This window comes from Blennius ocellaris, assembly GCF_963422515.1.
Source record: "Blennius ocellaris genome assembly, chromosome: 8".
NCBI classification, from domain to species: Eukaryota; Metazoa; Chordata; class Actinopteri; order Blenniiformes; family Blenniidae; genus Blennius; species Blennius ocellaris.
In genome coordinates, this window is record NC_137657.1 from 5,315,406 (window position 1) to 5,341,242 (window position 25,837).

At 44.5% G+C, this 25,837-nt stretch overlaps 1 protein-coding gene across 1 annotated transcript in view; it reads left to right on the forward strand.

The window, feature by feature from the left end:
- The window catches only part of rftn1b (raftlin, lipid raft linker 1b), a gene marked incomplete at its 3' end in the record, with an annotated part of 145,723 nt that overhangs the window by 71,198 nt on the left and 48,688 nt on the right, over window positions 1–25,837 (forward strand). The window contains exons 4-5 of the mRNA XM_080501281.1: window positions 11,052–11,160; window positions 15,463–15,856. Of these exons, the coding sequence (XP_080357407.1) occupies window positions 11,052–11,160; window positions 15,463–15,856 (503 nt within the window). The remainder of the gene's footprint in view (window positions 1–11,051; window positions 11,161–15,462; window positions 15,857–25,837) is intronic.

The following is a 25,837-nucleotide window of genomic DNA, read 5'->3' on the forward strand; positions in this document are numbered from 1 at the left end:
GGTGAAGAGCTGAGGCTCCGTTTCCACGACAACCATTCCAAGTGGAAATCCGAAACGTTCTCTTTGGGCCTCCGTGCACACGGCTACTGCGAACACTGACAACGCAACTTAGAACTTTTCCTTTTTCATGGAAACTTGGGGAAGACAACTTTTTGAAACTCACAGAGTCCATCTCCATGGAAACGGAGGAAAATTCTACTTTTTGAAAAAGCCTGGGCTCTATGATGCCGCCTCTGTGGAAACGGGTGATAACGCAACTTTTTTTAAGCCTATTTCTGTGCAAACGGTGGAAAATGCAACTTTATGAAAACGCTCTGAGTCCACCTCAGTGGAACTGGAGGGAAACTTTGTTTTTGTGGAAATGGGAGAAAATCCAACTTTTTGAAAATGCTATGATGCTGTCTTCTGCTATTTGTAAAAGCTCTGATTCTGTCTCGGTGAAATTGGAGGAAAATGCAACTTTTTTGAAAAAGCTTCCACTCCATCTATGTGGAAAATGCAGCTTTTTGAAAACGCAATGAGGCTTTCTCCATGGAGACAGGCACTTTTTGAAAATGTTCAATGTCTATTTTTGTGCAAACTCAGGAAAATGCAACTTTTCGAAACCGCTCCCTCTCTGAAATGGGGGTAAACCCAACTTTTAGGAAAACTCTTCAACTTTTGTTTCCATGGAAACCGGCGAAAACCACCCTTTTTGAAAAAGTTGCGACTTCTCCATGCAAATGCTAAATCCTTTATCTTTCAAATATATTGACAGATAAAGGATGAGTCCTCTCAAAAATATAAATTTTCGTAAAACAACCTCTTTTGCAGCTCATCAGCATTTTTCTTCACGCTGGTTAATGGAACCATCATTGATTAAACATGTAAAGCGCTGAACTTTGACCTTTGCATTTTGAAGTGTTTTTTTTTTTCAAGTGCTCAATTAAAAAAGGTTTCATCTTTATTTTTGCTCTATGGTTTATGTCTTTACAGTCATACTCACATTTTGTACAAAATGCTAATAATGAGCTGCCTTAATGTGAGAACGTTGAAAACTACGTGACGACGTCCCGTCATTAATTAGGCATGAGTACCGTTGATAGATCGCAGCGTTTGGCTGCTGCCAGCATTAATAATTCCTCTCTCCGGATCCATGTGATGTTTTATTATAGAAAGTGCTGCAGAAATGGTCATTCCTCAGAAAATGGTCACATTTGGAACATTTCCGAACGATGATACTTCTGTGAATCGCATACTTCCTGTGCGATTGAGTCTGACTGTGCTTCTCTTTTGTATTTAAAATGATCTGAATTTGGAACCAGCAGCTCGCATTTTACGGCATTATTGTTTTGTGAATGTTAAAAAATCAAGAGTGGTGTGGTGGCAGCTGGTGATGAATTTCTTATGTGGGGCTTTTCATTGTTATTACATTTCAGCCATTGTTAACTTTATTTAAATACAATTAATTTATAAACCCCATAACAATAATATGCACTTTTTTTTTTATATTGACAGAGCCCCCTAGTGGTGAAACATTATAGTTTCTTTTAAAGCTTGTGATATTTCATACTTCTTCACCGATTCATATTTTAATCATATTTAGCTTGTAGCCTCGCGACTGTACAAACCCCACAGCTCGTTTATGTGTCAGAGGGCAGCTTTACGTGATGCCCCTGAACGCATCGCTCAAAGCAGTTAAAAGACGTTCTCTTTTATTCCCGAAACCGTTCGGAGAAATGTATTTCTGAAAACACTGGAAGCGAGAAATAAGCTGCGAAAAGTTAAAACGCCACTTCACACAAGTGCGCCTGCCCTGAGGGGGCGTGGCCTGCTTTCAGGGGCGTGGCCAATGAGCTCATCAGCTTCTTCTCGGAGTATGAACTCTTTCTCGTTCTCGTGGAAGTACGAGGCGTGTGATCACCTTGTGAATTGTGAGCAGATGAATGAAAACAGAGGCAGCGAAGGTCGTGTGGTTGAAATGCACGACGCCTTGTCCGGCCTCCCTTCTCGCTGGTCCTCCATTAGTAATCACCGACCGTTCTGCTGTGTTGCACCGCTGAAGGTTCGCCTCTGGCAGGAACATCAACAGTCCCGGGTCGGCTTGTTCCAACCCAAACCACGGAGATATTGATTCTGAGCGAAACGGCTGAATGGACCTGGTTTTTGTTTTTTAAGATGTGTTTGCTTTGCTTTGGTGAGAGAGGCGAGGTGAGGGAGGGGAGAGGCATTAAAGGGAGGCACAGCTGGAAGAAGGCAGGAGGAGAGTGAACGGTTGAGAGAGAGAGAGAGAGAGAGAGAGAGAGAGAGAGAGAGACTCACAGGACACACAGTGTGATTTAGGATGGAAAATGTTTGTCGTTCAGGTCAAAGTGTTTCTCCGTCACTTATTTTTCGATCAGCATTGCATCAACCAACTTCTGAATCCCCTTGTTGCAGCACTCGATAGTATTTAGGTTTTTTTTTCTTAGGTTGATGAAATCATGACCTTCCCCACCTCTGATTGGTTGGTGTCAGTGTTTGCCTCTGCGGCATGAGGACTGGTGAACCAATCATCAGGGTGGATCAAATCCAGCTCCTTGATACGTTTTACCAAGAACACGTGACGATGAACACATATGTTGGTCTTATTGCTTCTCCTCCGTTTTATACATCAAACACTATCGTTATTGATTATTGATAATAATATTGTTGTCATTAGTATTGTTATGATGGTTGCTATGATTATCTTTTTTCTCATATTATCATTAGTACAAGCATTATTGTTTAATTGTATTTTATTTGTAAAATGTTCAAAATAAAGAGAGGTACTATTTTTACGAGTTATCTGGAGTTTACTAGAGTCGTAGCGTTCTTTCTTTCTTTCTTTCTTTCTGAAACAATGTAGATACAGTAGATTGAACCAGCAGATGGCGCTAATGCAACTTTATGGATGCAAACTGCCATTAAACCCAAAGGAAGAAGAAGAGTCGTACATCCACCACTCATATACGGAGTTCGTGCACCTGCCCTCATGCACTCATGACCTTTTTTTTCCGGCAGCTCATGTAAACGAGCTTGTAACTCACTGAAAAGCCTCATGTCAACGCTTCTCTTTGCATTATTCTCAGTGAAACACAAGTCTATTTGCACGAGCATTCAATTTACCAAGATCGTGGGAATTAGTTCTGGCGAGGGAGACGGAAGAGGGGAAGAGCGGAAGAGGGGAAGAGGGGAAGAGGGGAAGAGGGGAAGAGGGCCGCTGCCAGTAGGTCGGGTCCAGGCTTTATCTCTAGAGTCTGTCACCGTGGAGACAAGCTCTCACATCAGCATCTGCCCGGGGGAATCCAGATCTCCACCAGGGGGATGGTGGTGGTGGTGTGTGTGTGTGTGTGTGTTTGGGTGGGGGGGGGGGGGGGCTGTTGAGGCAGAAATCAGAGGTTCCTCTCACTGTCAGAGCCAGAAATGAAAGAGCAGTGAAGAAGATGGGTGGAGGTGGTGACGGGGTTACAGTGGGTGGGTGGGGGGAGCGTGACAGCGAGCATCCATTCACTCTGAAGTGAGCAGCATTTTCCTGACTGTGTGTGTGTGTGTGTGTGTGTGTGTGTGTGTGTGTGTGTGTGTGTGTGTGTGTGTGTGTGTGTGTGTGTGTGTGTGTGTGTGTGTGTGTGTGTGTGTGTGTGTGTGTGTGTGTGTGTGTGTGCAGCATTAGCCTGAGTGTTCCTGCCTCAGTCAACAAGGCGTTCTACACGCGGCGGCGGCGTTAACACCCGGCCGACACACGCCTGCCGAGGCGGGTCAGAACTTAGACGAGCAAATGTGTGGCCGTTAATCCGGGACAGGACGGATCGGACCAGTGGAACATTTAAAATGTCAACTGTCAAATTTCCCCGTGTTCAATTTGGCGGCGGCGGAATGGGGGTTACAGTTCAGCAGGCAATGCCTGATGGGATGTATTCATCATTATTGGGTAATTGCACGGAGCTTCCGTGAAGGATGAAAGGATGTGGATGTGAACGAGGGAAAAGAGGAGGAGGTAGAGAGGTGCGGCTGAAAGCCATTAAAGTGGATCCGCTCTGCTGGAATTATTCACAAACGTGTGGGAAAAGTGACATTAGAAGAAGTGCGCTGTCTTATTGGCGAGTGGCGAGCGTGGCCGTGTCGTCACGGCGACGGGCGAGCGGCGGTGGAGGCGGGCCTCGGGGCCGACACGACGGCGCTCTGTCTCTGAGCGAGCGCCCAGCTCCTCTCTTTTCATTCGCTCGCCTGCTAAGCTGTGGAAAAGGGGATTTTCTTCAGCCTTGACTTTCTCTCCGCCGCGCCAGAGGAAAAAGCTTTTTATTCTATAGCGTGAGAGCAATTTAGATCCTCTCAAGCAATTTTCTGAAACTGGTGACATTAAGGTAATGACCTGAAGTATTTTACTGAACTGGTACTCGGATACTCTCGGCTGCGGACGGGAAGTTGAATGGATAAACTAAATGAACTGTGTTGATGTATTTCCTTTATTCGGCGAAGAGGTTGAGATGAGAAGATAAAAGACAAAGTTGTTTAAAAGTCTGCAGCACAGCTTCATTCACAGGGTTCAACATGGCGTCCAGGACTCGGGGGGGGGGGGGGGGGGGGGGGATTGGTGCTTCACTACAAAGTTCTGGTAAATCAGCGATTGGAGGTGGAGGATTTAGGTGAAGGTTGGAGGTGGATGATGGAAGTGGATGATGGAGGTGGATGATGGAGGTGGATGATGGAGATGGGGTGGTGGTGAGGGATGGAGATAGGGGATGGAGTTGAAGGTGGAGAATGGAGATGGAGGTGGAGGATGGAGGTAGAGAATAGAGGTGGATGATGGAGATGGAATGGAGGTGGAGATTGAGGATGGAGACAGGGATGAGGATGGAGGTGGAGAATGGAGATGGGGGATGGAGGTAGAAGATAGAGACGGATGGAGTTGGAGGTGGAGAATGGAGATGGAGGTGGAGGATGGAGGTAGAGAATAGAGGTGGATGATGGAGATGGAATGGAGGTGGAGATTGAGGATGGAGACAGGGATGAGGATGGAGGTGGAGAATGGAGATGGGGGATGGAGGTAGAAGATAGAGATGGATGGAGTTGGAGGTGGAGAATGGAGATGGAGGTGGAGGATGGACGTGCAGAATGGAGACAGGGATGGAGGTGGAGGTGGAGGTGGAAGTGAGGAAAGGAGGTGGAGGATAGAGGTGGCGGTGGAGGTGGAGGTGAGGAAAGGAGGTGAGGGAAGGAGGTGGAGGTGGAGGTGGAGGTGAGGAAAGGAGGTGAGGGAAGGAGGTGAGGGAAGGTCAGTGGTTGTAGGAAGATGACGTCATCCCAGTACTGCTCTCAGGGCCTCGTTATGTTATCGTGGAAAAATGCTGCTGCTGTTTAGGGAAAATTCGTCTTCAAAGTTTTGACGAACTTAATCTCAGCGTCAAGACGTATAGGATCTGCAGAAACGGCGTCAAATCTGCAAACGAGAAGGTGAAAGAAAGAACAAAAGTGACCGAACAAACGAAGCCGAGCTGGAAAATAAACCGAACGTCATTAAACCTTTCAGCTTTTTCTTGTGTGCTGACGAACAACAAAACGTCCGAACGGTCACTTCTCCTTCTTTTTTTTTTTCTTCTTCTTTTCTGTGTGTGTACTCCGGTGAACACGGTGTAATTGGAAACCGCAGATTTACAAGTGATGTTTTCCGCCGCGCCGCTAAAACAAATCCAAAGCGAGCCATTAACAGGTAATACGCAATTAGTTTCCATGCGAACGCGCGGCTCCGGCGGGTGCGATTAAGTCCGACACAAGATGTTCTGAAGGGAAAACAATGCCTGTGACCCATCTGTGGAGGAGGGGTGGAGGTGGAGGAAGGGTGGAGGTGGGGGGGGGGGGGGGGGGGGGGCTCCAGGCAGGGGGGCATGGCGGGCAGGCAGGCGTTTGACACCCGTCGAACCGCACGAGGCCTCCCAGGTTGACAGCCGGCGCCGCGTGGAGACGGACTGCAGGTGATGCTATTTTTAAACCTCCACCCTCCTCCACCCTCCTCCACCCTCCCCCACCCTCCTCCACCCGTCACTCGCTCAGCCCTGCGGAAGTCTCCTCCGTTCGCTCCCATTACGAGTAATGACTTACTTCAAAAGGAGTGACATCTTTTATCTGCAAAATATTTGATAGTGCACATTGAAGTCAAATTACAGAGCTTAAGTGCTAAAAGAGAGAAAGAAAAAAAAAAAAACTCGGTGAAGGACTGAATTCATTTTTATTACACTGTTGGCTTTTGAATGATGGGATACACTTTTAATTTTATTTCGTAGCTTAGTAAAAATAAAAAGGAGGGGGGGTCTTTGTAAGACGCCTGTTAACATGTAGAACACAGTGAAACTGCAGTACAAAGGAGGAAAACGTGTTTTTAAAGTCGCCGATGGAGGAAAACACTTTGATCCACGTGTCTCTGCTTCTGCTCGGTTCCTCTGATTCACAGTTTGATCAAACTGTGTTGCTGAGGAGGAGGGAGGCTCCAACACTACTTTTCTAAAGAACACGTACGAGTACTAACCTTTAGCTACTTGCTGATACCAAGGACGGACTACTGATTAAATAGGGTTGGAATGATTAGTCGTAATAGTGGAATTTGACTAGTTTGTACCGATATCAAGTACCGATACAAGTACTAACCTTTCACCATTTGCCAATACTGATTACCGATACAAGAACTAACCTTTAGCTACTTGCTGATACCAAGTACTGAGTACTTATCAAATAGGGTTGGGTCGATTAGTTGTGATAATGGGTTATGAGTAGCTAGTACCCGATACAAGTGTTTATCTTTAGCTACTTACCAATACCAAGTACTGATACAAGTCCTAACCTTTAGCTAGTTGTCAATACCGAGTACCAGTGCAAGTACTAACCATTCACTTCCTGCCGATACTGAGTACCGATACAAGTACTAACCTTTCACTTCTTACCAATACTGAGTACCGATACAAGTACTAACCTTTCACTTCCTGCCGATACTGAGTACCGATACAAGTACTAACCTTTGGCTACTTGCCGATACTGAGTACCGATACAAGTACTAACCTTTCACTTTCTGCCGATACTGAGTACCGATACAAGTACTAACCTTTCACTTCTTACCAATACTGAGTACCGATACAAGTACTAACCTTTCACTTCCTGCCGATACTGAGTACCGATACAAGTACTAACCTTTGGCTACTTGCCGATACTGAGTACCGATACAAGTACTAACCTTTGGCTACTTGCCGATACTGAGTACCGATACAAGTACTAACCTGTCACTTCCTGCCGATACTGAGTACCGATACAAGTACTAACCTTTCACTTCCTGCCAATACTGAGTACCGATACAAGTACTAACCTTTCACTTCCTGCCGATACTGAGTACCGATACAAGTACTAACCTTTCACTTCTTACCAATACTGAGTACCGATACAAGTACTAACCTCTCACTACTTGCCTATACTGAGTACCGACATGAATGATTCTGTTGGCATGACATTAGGTGGTATTGGATTTGAATACTTGTGCATTATTTCTCTTTCTTTCTTTTGTTTTTGCAGTTTTGTGCAAAATTCCTCCCTGAGAAACATTGAGGAGGTCAAGAAGTAAATCAGAGCGTCAAAAGAGGACAAAATGAATTATGACTGTACTTCAGCGTCCCGGCCCTCCGGTCCTCTTTGAATGCAGAACTGCTTTTTGTGTGGAAAAAGCAATTTGCTTGCAGGAGGTCGTTCTGGACGATCTGTGAGTAGGAAGTCAACGTCCAGGGTTTTTTTAATCTTCCGCCAATAAAGAACAAAGCTTGAAGTTTCTCTGACGTTTAATTTCCTGACTGAGTTGCACAATTTTATTAGAATAAAACAGCAAATAGTTCATGTAACAGTCTGTTTTAATACAATAACACTGCAGGGATCCTATTTTTGTTCGTATATATTCATTCACGGCCATTTAACTCCCTTTACTTATTTATTTTCCTTGGTTAATTTTTTTCTTTCTATTTTCTTTCTTATTTTTCTTTCTCATTTTCTTTTTTATTTCATTTTCTTTGTTCTTCTCTCCATTTTCTTTTTCTTAATTTTTTCGATCTGTTTTCTTAATTTCTTTCCATTTTCTTTTTTCTTTCCATTTCTTTTTTTTTCTTAATCTTTTCCCTTTCTAATTTCTTTTCTTAATTTTTTTTATTCCATTTATTTTCTTTGTCCTTTTTTTGCTCCATTTTCTTTTTTAATCTTTGTTCATTTTTTTGTTCTTTTTTTATCATTTTCTTTCCTTTCCCCCCTTTTTTGCTCCCGTTGCACTTCAAACTTTTCCTTTCTTTCAAAAAAAAGCATAAAAAATGCAGCATCAAGTGCTTGTAATTTGACGCCGTCCTCATCACCGCAGCAGCTGGAAGATCTTGAAATGACGACTGAGAACAAAAATCTTTAATAGACAGAAATAGAAACACGTTTTTTCTCCTGCAAACATTGAGTGAAGCAGGCTGGTGAAGCTCCCCATGTAACGCCGTGGCCTCATTTAACTTCACCAACACCTCAGAGCTTCGTTTAAACACACGTTATTGTCACACGTCGGAACACTTGCAGCCCGTCGCTTTACTTCAGGGAGCAGTTTGCCAGGGAGCAGTTTGCCAGGCTGGGAAATGTGTGAGTTCGTCTTTCTTGCCAGAGGTTAAAAAAAGCATCTCCACTGCGCTAAATATGAAGAACCTGGAGACGTTTATTTTAGCTCTGTTGACTTTATATTCTACCGAGGAAATCTAGAAACAATGTCTCAATCTAGAACTTCACATTTTTCTATGTTTGTTCCTGAAGGAACAAACCTGCATTATTGACCAGTTATGTTTTTTGTTTTTTGTTTGCTTGGTAGCTTATTTAATTGGTAATTTATTTATTTATTTATTTATTTATGTATCTTGAATGTATTGAAAGAATCTGTTTCCTTTGGAAAATCACGGAAAAGCCATCAGGAATTCCAACACACGCGAAGAGACAAGGGCACGTAGCATCAGCCGGAGGGAGCCGGGAATCTGCTGGTGCAGCCGTTCTACACACACACACACACACACACACACACACACACACACACACACACACACACACACACACACACACACACACACACACACACACACACACACACACACACAGCAGCTTGCACGCATGCATCCTTCACCCGCCCACACATCAGGTGTCCGTGTAAAGCCGGAGCTCACGCAGAGCACACACACACACACACACACACACACACACACACACACACACACACACACACACACACACACACACACACACACACACACACACACACACACACACACAGACCACCGCTGTGCGTGCGAGGCTCCTTCTCCTTGTCAACAGGATGAGAGGCAGCGAGATAGAAGCTGTGGGGCGTTGGGCTCCTCGGGACTCTGGGATTTCCTCCAGAGGACGGAGAAGGAAAATACAACACTATATAAAAATAGATCCGCTCTAAATACTGATACGAGCTGGAAACGTTGGGGGGGGGGGGGGGTTGCAGGTTTGCTTTAAATCTCCTGCTTTGTGGGGGCGCTCTCTTTCATCCACATGGATCTTTGTCTCCCTTAAGTGCTGTTGTATTTTCTTCACCCCACACAGGGCCACAATAACATGAGCACTGTGTTTTGACGAGACGGCTTCACTTTGTTGGCTTTTGCAGTAGCAGTAGTAGCAGTAGCAGTAGCAGTAGGTAGCAGTAGCAGTAGTAGTAGTAATAGTAGCAGTAGTAGTAGTAGCAGTAGTAGCAGTAGCAGTAGCAGTAGCAGCAGTAGCAGTAGTAGCAATACTAGCAGTAGTAGTAGTAGCAGTAGTAGCAGTAGTAGCAGTAGTAGCAGTAATAGCAGTAGCAGTAGCAGTAGTAATAGCAATAGTAACAGTAGCAGTAGCAGTAGTAGCAGTAGCAGTAGTAGTAGTAGCAATAGTAGCAGTAGTAGCAATAGTAGTAGTAGTAGCAATAGTAGCAGTAGTAGCAATAGTAGCAGTAGTAGCAGTAGCAGTAGTAGTATAGTAGCAGTAGCAGCAGTAGTATAGTAGCAGTAGTAGTATAGTAGCAGTAGCAGCAGTAGTATAGTAGCAGTAGCAGTAGTAGTATAGTAGCAGTAGCAGTACTAGTAGCAATAGTAGCAGTAGCAGTAGTAGCAGTAGCAGTAGCTAGCAGTAGTAGTAGCAATAGTAGCAGTAGCAGTAGTAGCAGCAGTAGTAGTAGCAGTAGCAGTAGTAGCAGTAGTAGTAGTAGCAGTAGTAGTAGTAGCAGTAGTAGTAGCAGTAGCAGTAGCAGTAGTAGCAGCAGTAGTAGTAGCAGTAGCAGTAGCAGTAGTAATAGCAATAGTAACAGTAGCAGTAGCAGTAGCAGTAGCAAGTAGTCGTAGTAGCAATAGTAGCAGTAGTAAGCAATAGTAGCAGTAGTAGCAAATAGCAGCAGTAGCAGTAGTAGTAGTAGCAATAGTAGCAGTAGTAGCAGTAGCAGTAGTAGTATAGTAGCAGTAGCAGCAGTAGTATAGTAGCAGTAGTAGTATAGTAGCAGTAGTAGTATAGTAGCAGTAGCAGTACTAGTAGCAATAGTAGCAGTAGCAGTAGTAGTAGTAGCAGTAGCGAGTAGTAGCAGTAGCAGTAGTAGTAGCAATAGTAGCAGTAGCAGTAGTAGCAGCAGTAGTAGTAGCAGTAGTAGTAGTAGCAGTAGTAGTAGCAGTAGCAGTAGTAGCAGCAGTAGCAGTAGTAGCAGTAGTAGTAGTAGCAGTAGTAGTAGCAGTAGTAGCAGCAGTAGCAGTAGCAGTAGTAGCAACGTCCTGTTTGTGAATGAAATTGTGAACTAACAGCTGGTTTGAACGTCTTTTAATATACAAGTTGACCCACCAATTCCCCCGATTGGTCCATCTGGACTGTAAGCCTGGTGCTAATGGTTCTCCTCTCTCTCTCTCTCTCTCTCTCTCTCTCTCTCTCTCTCTCTCTCTCTCTCTCTCTCTCTCTCTCTCTCTCTCTCTCTCTCTCTCTCTCTCTCTCTCTCTCTCTCTCTCGCTCTCTCTCTCTCTCTCTCTCTCTAGGGTGGAGAGTCGCCAGCAGGTCTGTCCGTCGTTCAAACTGCAGCTGGAAGATTGTCTGTCGGCGGAGCAGATTCCAACCCCGGAGCTCATCCAGGGCTACGTCAAGAAGGTACAAAACCTTCTCTCTCTCTCTCGCTCTCTCTCTCGCTCTCTCTCTCTCTCTCTCATTCACTCCTTGTTGTTCAGTTCACATTCACGCACACATTTACTCACGATTTTGGAGTTCAATGTCTTGCTCAAGGACACTTTGGCTGCGTTCACACTGTTCAACTCCGATTTTTTCTTTTATCTTTGAAGGAAAAAAATCCAACAAAAAAGTATCTTGTATATTTTATATTATATCTTAACTCTTTGCAGTGTAACCTTAGTACTCGTACTTTACAAAAAAAAGTGTTATTGATACATGTGTAAATTAAACTTTTATTTAATGTTGTTTTATTTTATAATCCATTTTTAAATGTGTTTTTATTGCAGTACTTTTTACTTCTGTACTTTTAGGGGTTTGTTTGCCAAATTTGAGGTGCATTACAAATTTCTTCTTCTTCTTCTGTGGTGAAGCAGCAAGGCTGCGATGAGTCCTCCTCGGCGGTTCAAGGCTAATGCTAATTAGCAAACCAAATAGCGTCTGTGTTTTCCAGCTAGGAGATGAAAGCGACTAAACAGGAGCCGAGATCTGAAATCACTGATTTAATAACGAAGCGGCTCTGTCAGGATTACACTGCTGCAGAAAGCCTGTTGGAAATGGTACTACAGATGAAATATATGTATTCCTCCTCCTCCTCCTCCTCCTCCTCCTCCTCCTCCTCCTCTTCCTCAGCGAGTCTGTAATGCTGCGTCATCGTGATTCAAGCCTAATCTATATATTACCGGCTGCCATGTCGGCTGCTCCAGAACCTTTGGGCACATTTTGCCCTTCGATTAGTCTTGCAGGCGCGGTCCTGCAGGACCTCATTACTGTTGGTTATCATTTTAATCTAGTGAGCTGCCGGAGGAGGAGCAGGAGGCCACGCTGGAAATCTATTAAAAACCAAAGTGGACATGGATGAGTGGTGGAGGAGCGAGCAGAGAAGTCTCAGCCTTCCATTTGACTTTCTTTCTCGTTGTTTTTTTTCCCTCTCTCCCCGCCTCGGCCATTATCTCTTCATCCCGTCTTTCTGTCACTCTGTTTCTCTCGCTGGCGTTTTCATCTTGACCTTCAGACACCTTCTCCCGGTGCCACTTTAATAACTGGCGCGGGGGGGAAGAAATAGGAAACGTGGTCTCAAGTCCAAATTGAAATGTGTTTTTTTTTTTGTTTTTTTTTTATCACGACAGGCTGTTGATATTCCGCTGGCGGTATATTGGAAGCTACTTCCTGAATATTTTCCATCAAATTTATACTGAGAATCATTTCTATTAATGAAGAGAAATGATGTGATTTCCAGCTCAGGGTGAAACCCTGGTTTTCTTGACCCGCGGTGGATGTTTGTCTGATTGTATGTCTGCTCGCTGAGATTGAAAAGGTTAATTAAAACAAAAGGCAGACTCACACACAAGAGTGTGTGTGTATGTATATATGCGTATATTTTTTTCTTTTAAATGTGCACGTTTTTTAATTATATTTTTCTTTACGTTTTATGATTATTATTTTTTTATTGTCTGGAATTTTATTCTGCTGCCGCCTGTCTCGGCCAGGAAACTCTTGAAAAAGAGATTTTTAATCTCAACAAGGTTTTCCTGGTGAAATAGCTGCTGATAAAGATCAAAGTCCATCAAACTAAAAGTTAAAAGAACAAAAAAATGTAGTATCTGTGGGGGGGGACTTTTCTTGTTTCTCGTTGCCACGTTTGTCTCCATTAACAATCCAACGTTGTCGTCTCTCCAGGCGAACGTCCATTATTAATGTGTGTGTGTGTGTGTGTGGTTTCATTATTAAAATACGCTAAGCATCAACTCCTAGCCGAGCATGCTAACTCGTTTTCACCATTTTAAAACGTTCCCGTTGTAAATGGGAACGTTTTCTACCATGAAAACCCCAAAATGGAGGGTTTTCACATTAAAACATTGCGTAATTGGTGTTTAAACGTCGCCTTGACCGTATAGCGCCAAACAGATGATAGCATGCTAACGCACTTAGCAGAACCTCAATTCTTTTTTGAGGTTTCGACTCTGATCAGTAACAATTTCACAATAAAACTCCATTCTCTTCTCCAGATGTTCTCCTGACGTCGACGAGGTGCGAGGCGCGGCTGATTTAACGCCTTCGAACGAAATCCTGATGACAAACATTAGCGTCAGAATAGCGCAAACGTCGTCAATAATGAATTCAATCTCCGCTGGAATCACCCGTCCCGTTCCACGCTCGCTCGCTCACTCGCTCGCCCGCTCGCTCACCCCCCACCGCCCTCCGGCTTCGTGACGCCGGTAAATGAGATACAACAGTTGCTCCCTTTTATCTCGGCAATTCCATTTTCAACGTATTGGTGGGAGGAGGGGGGGGGGGAGGGGGGGTGACGCCACGGCGCCCAGAGAGCGTTCGGCTGATATTAAACAATACGGCTGGAAAGAATGCGACTGTTCTTCCAATTTAATTTCATAGTGAATAACCTACAGTTTGATTTGATTCCTTCTATTTTCTTCCCCGGCTGGGTGGTGGTGGTGGAGGGGGGGGGGGGGGGGGGGGGGGCGTTGTTTGGCGAGATGGGGCCAGAAATGGAGAGTGGCATCATTAACATTCCCCGACAGTTAACGTTTCAATCTGGCTCTCTGGAGGGAGCAGGGAAGGAGACCGATGTTGACATTAGACGCGACGCAGACGACGGCATGACAGAGAATGGAGTGGAGAGTTTACGCGTCGGATTTTTCACAATAAAAGTGGCACTCGTAGGACGCTTGATTTATAAATGGTGCCACATTTATAAAAAGGTCATGCATTTGTGGGATGAGCAGCAGGGATGAGTGGGAATATGCGGTAAAAATTTGCTCCCGGCACTTTCAACGAAAATCTTTGTTATTTCAGCTTGGCGGCACAAGAGGCGGTCGTTCAAACAGGCAAAGGGACTTAAATCTCGCAACTCCAGTCAAAACGTGACATTTAAAGTGGTCGAGTAAAAAGAAAACAACTGCTAAAATTGTTCAAAACCGCTAGTCACAGTTAAAATAACTGAATGGGTTAAAAACAGCCAATAAAGCTAAAACAGCTTGAGTGATTAAAGAATCTTCAATGGAAACGAGAAGGATGGCTAAAATATTTTAAAACTGCTACAACGGCATTAAAGACCTGATAAAAATGAGGAAAAGTGGCTAAAATGTTTAAAAACATTTAATGAAGATAAAACAGCTAATGAAAATGAGAAAAATGGCTAAAATATTTCAAATCGGCTAAAATGGTTAAAAACAGCTAATGAAGTTAAAACAGCTAAAGTGACTAGAAGCTGCTAAAATGGTTAAAAGCAGCTAATGAAAGCTGTATCTAAAATAACAATTTTTAAAAAATGTCTAAAAACTGTCAATAAAAAGCGAAAACATAACAACAAAAGTGGCTCACGGCATCTGAAGTTAAAACTGCCCTTAAAAGTAGAACAGCTAAAAAGTCATAACACTTAAAAGCTAACAATAAAGGTAAAATAGCTAAAAATGGCATATAACTGCAGAACAAAGATAAACTGCTCTAAAGTACAACATAGGGAAATTTTAATCACCAAAAAGTTTTCTGCATTAATGTGCTTTAAATGAAATCCAGTCAACATTATATTAAAGTCACAGATGTATTTATTCATTGTTTTGTTCTTGTACCCCAGAAGTACTGAAGTGTGACGAGGTATAACAGGTTTGTATGTAATATGTTCGTTTCAAGGTTAACTTAATGTGGAAAAAAATACTAAAAGAAAATGTGTCAGTTATACGTTTAATTTTTCTCATTGACATCCGTCCAACGATTTAAATACGTTTCATATTAAAAGCAAAAAAAGAAAGCGTGCAGCAGGATGTCACATTTCTGCACTAAAATGAGAAGCTTCTGAATCATTGTACAAACCAAAAGGTGAGAAATATAAACGATATAGACTATAGACACAGGAAGCCGTGAAAAACTTTTTTTTTTGCAATCAGTTTGAACGATCCGTTCTCCCGCTTCTGCTTCCTCAACTCTTCATTTCAATCCCGAGGTTTGAATTTTCAGCTTAAAAGCCCAAAGTGAACAAAACCAAAGACGGCCAAGACTAATTAGTTTGCATGTTGTCAGAAATGTCCAATTTGCTTGTTTGGCAGCGATCCAGAACCGGATAATATCCAGTATTATTTATTCATCGTCACGGTTTTGCACTGAAACGTTTAATCAGAGGAGTTTCTGATTAATGTTCTGTTAATTCTTCAAACTGCAGCCTGTCTAGTTTTGTTTTTTTTTAAAGTGTGTGTTTGTTGTTCCTTACAGCAGATCCAGGATGCTGCGGACCAGGGCGTGATGTTCGTGGGCTTCGTGCAGGAGCCCTACGGCGCCCCCTGCACCAGGATCCGGGAGCCGGACACCCCCTCGCTGTCCCTGCACTCCAGCCCCAGCTCCGTGCTCGGCTCCCTGGGCAGCTGCAGCCCCTCCGACCCCTCCAGCCCGCAGAACCGGGCGGAGCCCCCGGCGGAACCCGACGGCGCCGGGGGGGAAGGGGAGGGGGAGGGGGTGGCGGCGGGTGAGCGGGACCAGGCCTCGCCGGCCGCCGCCTCCCCGCCGCCCGACGGAGAGCCGGAGGACGACTCCGCCTGTCACAACAACAACAAGGACGGAGACGCCGAGACCAACCAGAGGCCCCGGTTCAGGCAGCGGAGGGGAGACGGTGAGTGGTTTCCATGGCAACCACAGTACACTGTAACTGAGAGTGTGTGTGTGTGTGGGGGGGGGGTATCCAAATGAGGAGCGTGAAGAAGGAATGACTGGAGAGCGACATGATGAGGAAACTCAACATGGCAACTTTTGGAAAGCACTGCGTCTCCATGGCAACTTTAAGAAACCATTACTACTTCAGTTGGAACTGTATTCCGTGCTCATGGTGAATTATGTGTTTTAATGATTCGTATGATCCACAAAGTGAATCAAACACATTTATATTCATATTAACATCCAAAACTAGAGGTTCACAATGTCAAAATGTTGAGTTTTCCACTGTGGCGGTGAAAATAAACACCTCATATACTGATAATTCAACAACGTTCCACATTTCAATATGTTATTAAATCAACGGTACAGACTCTCAAATCTGATCCCTTTACTTTATAAACTGCACGAGTGACCGGTTGTATCACTTCTGTGGTTCCGGAGAACAAACCGTTCAAAGGAAATAAGAATAATTAGTCCGACGAGAGCCGCGAAAATCAAAAGGTCAAAGGGGTTTTATTTTTAACTCGGGCCAAACGACGTGAGCGACGGTCCACGTGGCTCGACCAACAAACTGCCCAGAAAGGCCCCGAGGAGGGAGTCGTCGTCACCGTAATTAAAGGTCAGGACTTCCAGCTGTGAGGAGCCACAGCGATGTCGCAGAGTCACGTTCAGGTTTTTATCCTCGGCGTCGTACCGGAGCGACTCCAGACGTTACCCGGTTACCGACCGCAATGAGGTTGAAAATATTTTTAGATACAAAGCTGTTGTTGCTCCTTCCTTCACTTTTCACATTAACATTTGCTTTGTTTGAATTAAAAAAAAAATGTTCATGGTTACTTAAAAACCTAATAAATCCTGAACGTCCTCTGTAGCTCTTCATGAAATATGTCCATTAGCTGCATTAGCATTAGCCTCCCACCACCATAGCTGTGGTTAGCATTGGCATGCTTCAATTACGTGTGTATGTTGACATCTGAACTCTGAGCTGCTTCCTCTGGCTGGTACTAGTTCATTAATCTGTCCAGATTCTAGAGCATATTCCTCCTCTAACATCAGATTATAGAGCATCTTCCTCCTCTAACAGCAGATTATAGAGCATCTTCCAACTCTAACATCAGATTATACAACATCTTCCTCCTCTAACATCAGATTATAGAGCAACTTCCACCTCTAACATCAGATTATAGAGCACCGTCCTCCTCTATCATCAGATTATAGAGCATCTTCCTCCTCTAACACCAGATTATAGAGTATCTTCCTCCTCTAACACCAGATTATAGAGCACCTTCCACCTCTAACATCAGATTTTAGAGCATCTTCCTCCTCTAACACCAGATTATAGAGCATCTTCCTCCTCTAACATCAGATCATAGAGCATCTTCCTCCTCTAACATCAGATCATAGAGCATCTTCCTCCTCTAACATCCAGATTATAGAGCATCTTCCTCCTCTAACACCAGATTATAGAGTATCTTCCTCCTCTAACACCAGATTATAGAGCACCTTCCTCCTCTAACATCAGATTTTAGAGCATCTTCCTCCTCTAACACCAGATTATAGAGCATCTTCCTCCTCTAACATCAGATCATAGAGCATCTTCCTCCTCTAACATCAGATCATAGAGCATCTTCCTCCTCTAACATCCAGATTATAGAGCATCTTCCTCCTAACATCAGATTATAGAGCATCTTCCTACTATAACATCAAATTATAGAGCATCTTCCCCCTCTAACATCAGATCATAGAGCATCTTCCTCCTCTAACATCAGATCATAGAGCATCTTCCTCCTCTAACAGCAGATTATAGAGCATCTTCCTCCTCTAACATCCAGATCATAGAGCATCTTCCTCCTCTAACATCAGATTATAGAGCATCTTCCTCCTTTAACATCAGATTATAGAGCATCTTCCTCCTCTAACATCAGATTATAGAGCATCTTCCTCCACTAAATGATGTAACTTCATCAGACCAAACCGAGCTGACAGTTCAGATAATCTGTCACAGCAATGACATAATAGTACGAGTGACCGGTTGCAGTGCGATCGACCCGCCGATGGTCTGGGGTGGGGGGGGGGTGGGGGGTCATTTCCTGGGTGTTAAATCCCGCTATCGAGAGGATCAGCTGTAAACTAGAGCCGCTTTGTGTCACACGCTCACCCAGATCCCGGCTGACGGCTTCTAATCTCAATCAGCCAATATCAGTCTGACTTTGTGCCTCTGCCTCGCGGCTGTTTGAGTAAAAACAAAAAGACTTGGCGTCTGCGGAGGTGTCGTTTCCTGCGATTGCCTCCATGTTGCGCAACAGCCCGTCGCCTCGGGATATAATCCTCGCTCTCTGTCGCACAAAGGGGATATGTGTTTGTCGCCGCCGTGCATTCAAGCATCGCATTCAAGCATCGCACTTCGCGTCGAGGTGTTCCGACGCTTTTTTCCACACAAGCTTCACGTTTAGTGTTTATTTCTTTTCTTCACGACTTTCCAACAAGTGAGCTTCGTAGCTGCGCCCTACGAGCCGCATCCTCCGCCTCTCCTCCCGTGTGCTAAAAATCAGCAAGACATTTATAGTTTTGGCTTCGCTTGGGCATTTCAGATTAACAGACGGAGACGCCCACCGCTCCCGCCTTGTCCTCCGTACACTCTCTCTCTCTCTCTCTCTCTCTCTCTCTCTCTCTCTCTCTCTCTCTCGCTCTCGCTCTCTCTCTACTCTTTCTTTTCTGACACAAACTATTTGCGATTGTGTGTCGGTGGGAGTGTTACCTCACACTGCACACCTCTACCTAGTGTCCGCTGCAATCCACTGTGTGTGTGTGTGTGTGTGTGTGTGTGTGTGTGTGTGTGTGTGTGTGTGTGTGTGTGTGTGTGTGTGTGTGTGTGTGTGTGTGTGTGTGTGTGTGTGTGTGTGTGTGTGTGTGTGTGTGTGTGTGTGTGTGTGTGTGTAATTACACACACTTGGCATTGCAGCAGGCCGCAGCCCACCGGTCCATCTGGGTTCCCTGCAGAGCATTTTGCAGCGAGATAATTCCCCACTGCCTCGTCCTCTACGTCCCCCCCCTCACCCCCTCACCCCCCCCCCCCCAATCCAATCGCTGTGCCGTCGCCAAACCCCCATGTCGCCTCTGCTAATGCCCGGCCCGCCGAGGAGGCCCGAGAGCCGCTGCTCATGCTTGTTCCCGTTAATCCCTCCGATCTGGAGGTGAGCGCCACGCAAAAAAACAGTCCAGTGGGGATTACAGAGGGACAGAGGGACAGCAGGACAGAGAGACAGCAGGACAGAGGGACAGCAGGACAGAGGGACGGCGTCCTCCGAAGCCGGGACTGAAACCGAACCGGCGCTCGGACGGGTTCGTTATAGGAAGATGAAAGTGCGCAGAGGCGGTGGTTGAATGACGGCGCTGCTTCTTTAAAGGGAGAATTAAAAACGCAATCTGCAGGAGCAAAAAGAGAAAATTATAATCCAGGCCGGGTTATTAATCATTGACAAATGGATACATGTCATCTCTATTCCCACGGTGACCTGGCGACGTTCCTACAGTCTGATTAACTTGATGAGTGTTTTAATTAACACCAGTCAATTAGTCAGGGTGTGTGGGGGGGGTGGTAATCACAACTCCATCAGATTCTGAATGCTGCTGGATTATGAGGCTTTTTTAACAGCTAGCATGTTGTAATGAAGGCTAAGGAGGCAAACTTCGACTTTACTTTCGGTAAAGTCACACGGAAGCAGATTCTGTTGTGTTGAGCTGCGTTTTCTTCTCCGGCTGGGAAAGATCGCAGTGTGTCAGGATAAATAAATGATGTCGGGCCCGTTTCCATGACAACGCTTTTACGTGACGACGACGCTTGGAGTCACTGAAAAAAAAAAAAAAAACTTTTTGCGATCGCTCCGTGTCCGTGTGAAACAGGGTGAACTACAATCATAGTAAAAAAAAGTACTGCACATGCTCGATAGGACGCCTACCTACGACACATCTGTCACCATGGAAACCAATGGTGGCAGCCTATTAGATGTACACCAGGCACGTCCAACAAGGAGGAGGCCACCAGGTCAACTGTCAGAGTGTTTTTATATATATAGTTTCCATATTCATGCTTAATCTCAATCTTATTCCTTCTGTCTTTATTTCGCAGCGTAACTCAGACGCTGTTGTTTTAACTTTGTATAAACATGTGTTCTGCCTTGGCAGGGGCACTGTGACGGAGGCTGATAAGCAAGAACACTGCAACCTTGCCTCAGCTGATGTCTCGGTAGAATCCCACGCCTCCATCACACTGCGATTCTCTACAAATGTCTAGCATAGCAATGTGTTTCTTTTTCCTGTGTAAACCCTCCCATTTGTTAATCTAAATAAAAGCGCAGGAGAATGGCAGGGAGCTCAGAGTGGGTCGGAGGTGTAACTTGGGCGCCTCCTGTTCATTCTCCTCGCGAGTAAAACCAATGTTCATTCTTGTTGTCTTCTTCTTTCTTGCAGATTTAATAAATGTCTGTAGCCTAAACCTGACATCAACCCAGAACTTTCTGGATGGATGGATGGATGGATGGATGATGGATGGATAGATGGATGGATGGATGATGGATGGATGGATGGATAGCTGGATGGATGGATAGATGGATGGATGGCTGGATGGATGGATAGATGGATGATAGATGGATAGCTGGATAGATGGATGGATGGATGCATGATGGATGGATGGATGGATAGCTGGATGGATGGATGGATAGATGGATAGCTTGATAGATGGATGGATAGATGGAGGGATGGATGGATAGATAGATGGATGATGGGTGGATAGATAGATAGATGGATGGATGATGGATGGATGGATGATAGCTGGATGGATGGATGGGTAGATGGATAGCTTGATAGATGGATGGATGATGGATGGATAGATGGAGGGATGGATGGATAGATGGATGGATGAATGGTGGATAGATGGATGGATGGATGATGGATGGATAGATGGAGGGATGGATGGATGATGATGGATGGATAGATGGATGGATAGATGGATGGATGGATGGATTTCAAAACAAGAATTTCCATGTATTCATTTACGATCATTACCTTGATCGTTTCCTATGTTGAAAGAGAGCGATGACTATCAAAGGCCTTCAGAGTTTTGGGGTTATAAAATAGAATTCCTGAATGGAATTTCAAAAGAAGGGCGTAAAAAGCCTGAGACGTGAGTCCAACTTTCACCAAAGTCACAAAGAAAATAAGTTCTGCCTTTGACTCGTATCAGTGTGACATCTCAAAGGCTCTTTTTCCGTCAGACCGGTGTTATCGCTGCTCCGATGGGATCAGATTATAGAAGCAGGCGTCCGGACGTTGGCATGTCATGTCGGCCGTAAAGCCACGGAGCTGAGAGCAGGGCGAGCGCCACCGACCTCGTCAGATCAGCCTTTGAAGCAACGGGGCGCCCGAACGCCATTCACACGCCTCGTTTTCTTCGTTAAGACGACGGTAGAGGTCACGGTTAATGACACAAACTTTACTCTGAAAGGATCGGCTGTTGTCTGCTGCTGTAATGAAGTCAAGCGATTAAGATCAAAAGGCTTTATGTTGCTGTGTGTGTGCGTGTGTGTGTGTGTGTGTGTGTGTGTGTGTGTGTGTGTGTGTGTGTGTGTGTGTGTGTGTGTGTGTGTGTGTGTGTGTGTGTGTGTGTGTGTGTGTGTGTGTGTGTGTGTGTGTGTGTGTGTGTGTGTGACAGACACGAGGATACTCAAGTCTGGCTCTAAATGTAAATTTATGGCGGCATTAAGTGAAATGCCACCATAAAAGCAAAGAAATGACCACTATAATCATTTGAAGCATTAATAAAATCGTGGCTCGGACCAATTATTTAGTCATAAGAGGGAGGAGGTTTCAGGCTTTTAAATCTTGTTTTTGGCTCGAACCCAAACAGCCAATGACTCGACAGTATTGTTTCTTTATGAGACGGTTACTGTGGCCTTTACAGGCCGGCGCAGTACAGGAGCACGGCTCTGCCGGCTTCCAGTACAAACTTGGCGAGGACTTTTCCTTTGATTTATGTCGGTTGCTAATGGAGTTTCTTAAAGATCAAAGATCGTTTTAACCTTGTGTTTGGCTCTTACAATAAAGTGTGCGCAGCTCCACCGTTTGCGCCGGGCAACCGCTGAGAAAAGAGCTTCTGTAGAAGAAGAGCTGGAAATAATTGGGTTGGATTGCAAATTGGGGCCAATTTGTGTGGAGTTTTCAAACTGGGAATACCGTTGATGTATTCCAGGTCTGAGGCGCTTTAGCGTAGCATGTAGCATGTAGCACAGCTCGGAGTCACGTTCTGCGGCTGAACGCATTGCCTCGGGGTCAGTCTGCTCCTGGAGAATTAAAACAAATGCACACTTTGGGTGCGTCTGAATCGTCCCTCCTCTCTCCTTTCCTATCCACTTGTCCTTAACCCCCTGGATGACATCACAGGGTGAAGGAAAGGTGGCAGGAGACTTCCTAAAGGAGATAAGGAAAGGCAGCTGCTGAATCTGTCCCCGCTTTCAGTTCGGCGACAGCGAGCTTATACGTTTCCCCTCCTGGTCCTCGCGCCTTTTACTGCATGAAGCTGGAGTCAGTTTGATTTAAATGAGCTCCGAGCAACCAGTGTCATTTCACATAGACAATGAATGGTATGCTGGAGCTTGACGGATCCTGTGGACACGTTATAATATATATATATATATATATATATATATATAAAGTGTGACTGCGTGTCTCTCTGGGAACGTTTCCAAAAGCCTGCAACCCTAATTTGTATAAAGTGTGTTTGGAAGTTGGATGGATGTATGTGTGGTTTGTACCTCATTGCTACAAAAGCTCCACGTAATGCTGATTTCACACTGCTGACTGCAAACACTGCAAAAAACAAGTGCTGAGCGTGCAACTTTGGCCACTTTGACAATGGCAAAAATTAACCGTCTTGTATGTTTTGGCCTTTTTTTCCTCTTTAAGCCCTGATTTTTACCACATCAATTCTACGTCAGGTTTGCATGTTCTCCCAATGGGTCTCTTGAGGTTTTCCAGATTTTTGGGTGGAAGCCAAAGACATCATTGTTGAGTAATTTGCCCTTTGTCAGCTGAGCTCAGCAACCCCGAGTTGAATAAATGGACGTATAATCAAGCTTGTATGAAACACTTGGGCACAGTTTGACCACTGACATCTGTACAGCAGCTGGAAAAATAAACCGCGTTCAACACCGTGACTGACGGTGAGAGTGGAGCGTTCTAAACTAGAGTTTTGCATGTTTTCAGACCTTGTTTAGACAAAAAAAATGATCCGCTTGACACAAAATAGCTTCCATTTGTTTGCTTGCATTCGTGATGGAGTGATGGAATGGAGCTCTGAAACCGCAGATGTCAAGATCTAGACTTTAAAAGTGCCTATGATGCCATACTGCATGTTAATTTAATACTTTTTCCCTTAAAAAATGGCAGTCAAAGGTGTATTTGCCTTCATCGAATTTACACTTTTTCGAATTTTGTACCGTTGACAAGCTAAACCCCGCCGGAGGTCGACGCCTCAGAGGAATGTGGAAGTGACGTAGCAAGAAGAACGCTTTCTCTCGGTCCGCAGAGGGGATTTTCAACACATTTCTAATACATGGACATATAGTAGTAGACTTCTCTTAGACTGTGTATGTTTACACAGTGTACACAAGAGGCTGTACATATAGTGAAGGATCGACTAGCGTATGTCTACACTGTCGGTCAATTTAGCTTCTTTTTTCTTTCAAAAATGTTGTGGTGTCAAAGGCACTTTAAGGTGCCGGCACCATGTCCGGGTCGTATTCCCGTATGTGTAGCGTTTACATGTTCTCCATCATCATTTCTGGCTTTTCTGCAGCTGCTAGAACTTCCTGCCAAAACCCAGAAACCTGATGGAACCTTTACTGGCACGAATTGTCCGACGAGCTGATGACTTGCAGTTTAACCTCCACGTCAATCATCTGCGTCTGTGTGTCCTCGAGCAAGGCACAGAGCGCGGGTGTGTAGCTGAAGGTGGTATAAAATGCGCCACATAAGTAGTGCGCATTTAGCATTTACATTGACTGGTCTGGGTTTGAATGCATTGCTCCGCACGTCGAAAGACAAATCTCCCCGAGTTCTATTTCTGAATCACTCAAGGCTGTCAGATAAATGCAAGGCTCCAGCTCTTTAATTTTCTTTTTCTTTTTTTACTTTTCTTCCTCAGAGGCGTGTGTGATGGATATCAAAAGACAAATTTAAGCTCCGAGCCTATATTTTGATGTTTCTTTCTACACTGTGTGTGATTCCTGTGAAAGTGGTGGAAACTGCTGAAAAGAGTCCAGAAAATGCCGCCTGCATTACAGTCGCAGCGGTGTCATAATTGTGGCACAATTAGACCGTAATGGACGATAATGCATAGAAAAACACTGCAATTACATAGAAAACAGCGATGATCAGAGTTTCTTTCTGCCGGCTGTGATTCAACATCAGGCCGTCACTTTTCTATATCCGGTGTCGCTACATGAGTTTAATACTGTGATACAAAACATTTTTGAGTCTGAGAAAGAAGTACTAATAACAGATAGTAAAAGGTTTTAGTTACTTAATACTTATTGAAAAAGTATCAGCGAATGGAAAAGGTCTGTATTTCCTCAATATGCTCTATGATCTGGATGTTAGAGGAGGAAGATGCTCTTTAATCTGGACGTCAACGCTTCTGGAAGTAAACAGATTGAGCTGATGAAAACTCGAAGAAGGGACGCTAGCATTTTTATTAGCAGGCTAATGCTAATGTTGCTGTTCTTGTCGGTAGAACAGGAGTTTAGTGGAGCAGTGACAGTTTCTCTTGACTTGAGACAAAAGCTTCATACAAGGCTAATGCTAATAGTGGCTTCAGTGACTAGCTTAGCGACTCTTCAACAATTTTGCAACAAGAGATAATAAAACTACTAAAACCCATATTACTTTGTAGCAATTCAAATTTTTTTGCTTTTTTTGTTTAATAAAAGTTTCACATTTACACGTCAAAGTTTTAAAAATTACAGAGTTAGCATGCCGTGCCGTGAGTTGGCGGCGTTTAGTTGAACATTAAAGATGGCGAGTACAGGTATTGAGGAATAAACAGGGCTTCAGTTAGCCGTGTCGCCATTTTTGCATGTACGCTAATGTGTCACAGATACTGTGGATACAGTCTGATAACAACAATATCACAGTGGCTCACAATTAATTAGCCTCCGTTCTGATGTTTATCGCGGCACCAAGACACATGTAGCCTTGCTTCAAGCTAACGCTAACAACGGGCCGGATTAGCATTACAGAGAGACGGCGGCTCGTTTGGGCGCGAGCAGACACGCCTGTAAACTGTTAATTCATGAAATATTATTCCCAACACTGCTCAGATAGTTACGCAACACGTCGGGATTTTTACACGAGAGACTTTTGGACGTTTCGCACAGAAACTGTAAAGCGGCTAAGAAGATGCAGGTCGCCGCGGGATCACTGGCGAGTCGGAGTCACGTTGAACTGATTGTCCATATTGTCCTCTGTGTGTGTGTGTGTGTGTGTGTGTGTGTGTGTGTGTGTGTGTGTGTGTGTGTGTGTGTGTGTGTGTGTGTGTGTGTGTGTGTGTGTGTGTGTGTGTGTGTGTGTGTGATTTGACTTTTCTCAAGAGTGACAAATGACAGGATTTAGAGAATTTGGTGGCCAGCTGTCACATCAGTCAGAGGAGCCAGACATGAAATGGTTATAAATGATTCATTCTGTCGGACGGATGGACGGACGCAGGAACCACAGGGACTGAGCCGCGACTCCGCCAGCGACACCACCGTGTGTGTGTGTGTGTGTGTGTGTGTGTGTGTGCTCGTCCATCTGGTTCACTTGGGGAATGACAGTCTTGACATTTGCATTGGAAAAGAGAGAAGGGGGGGAAAATAAAAATTTTACCAAAACCCATTGGAATTGTTTT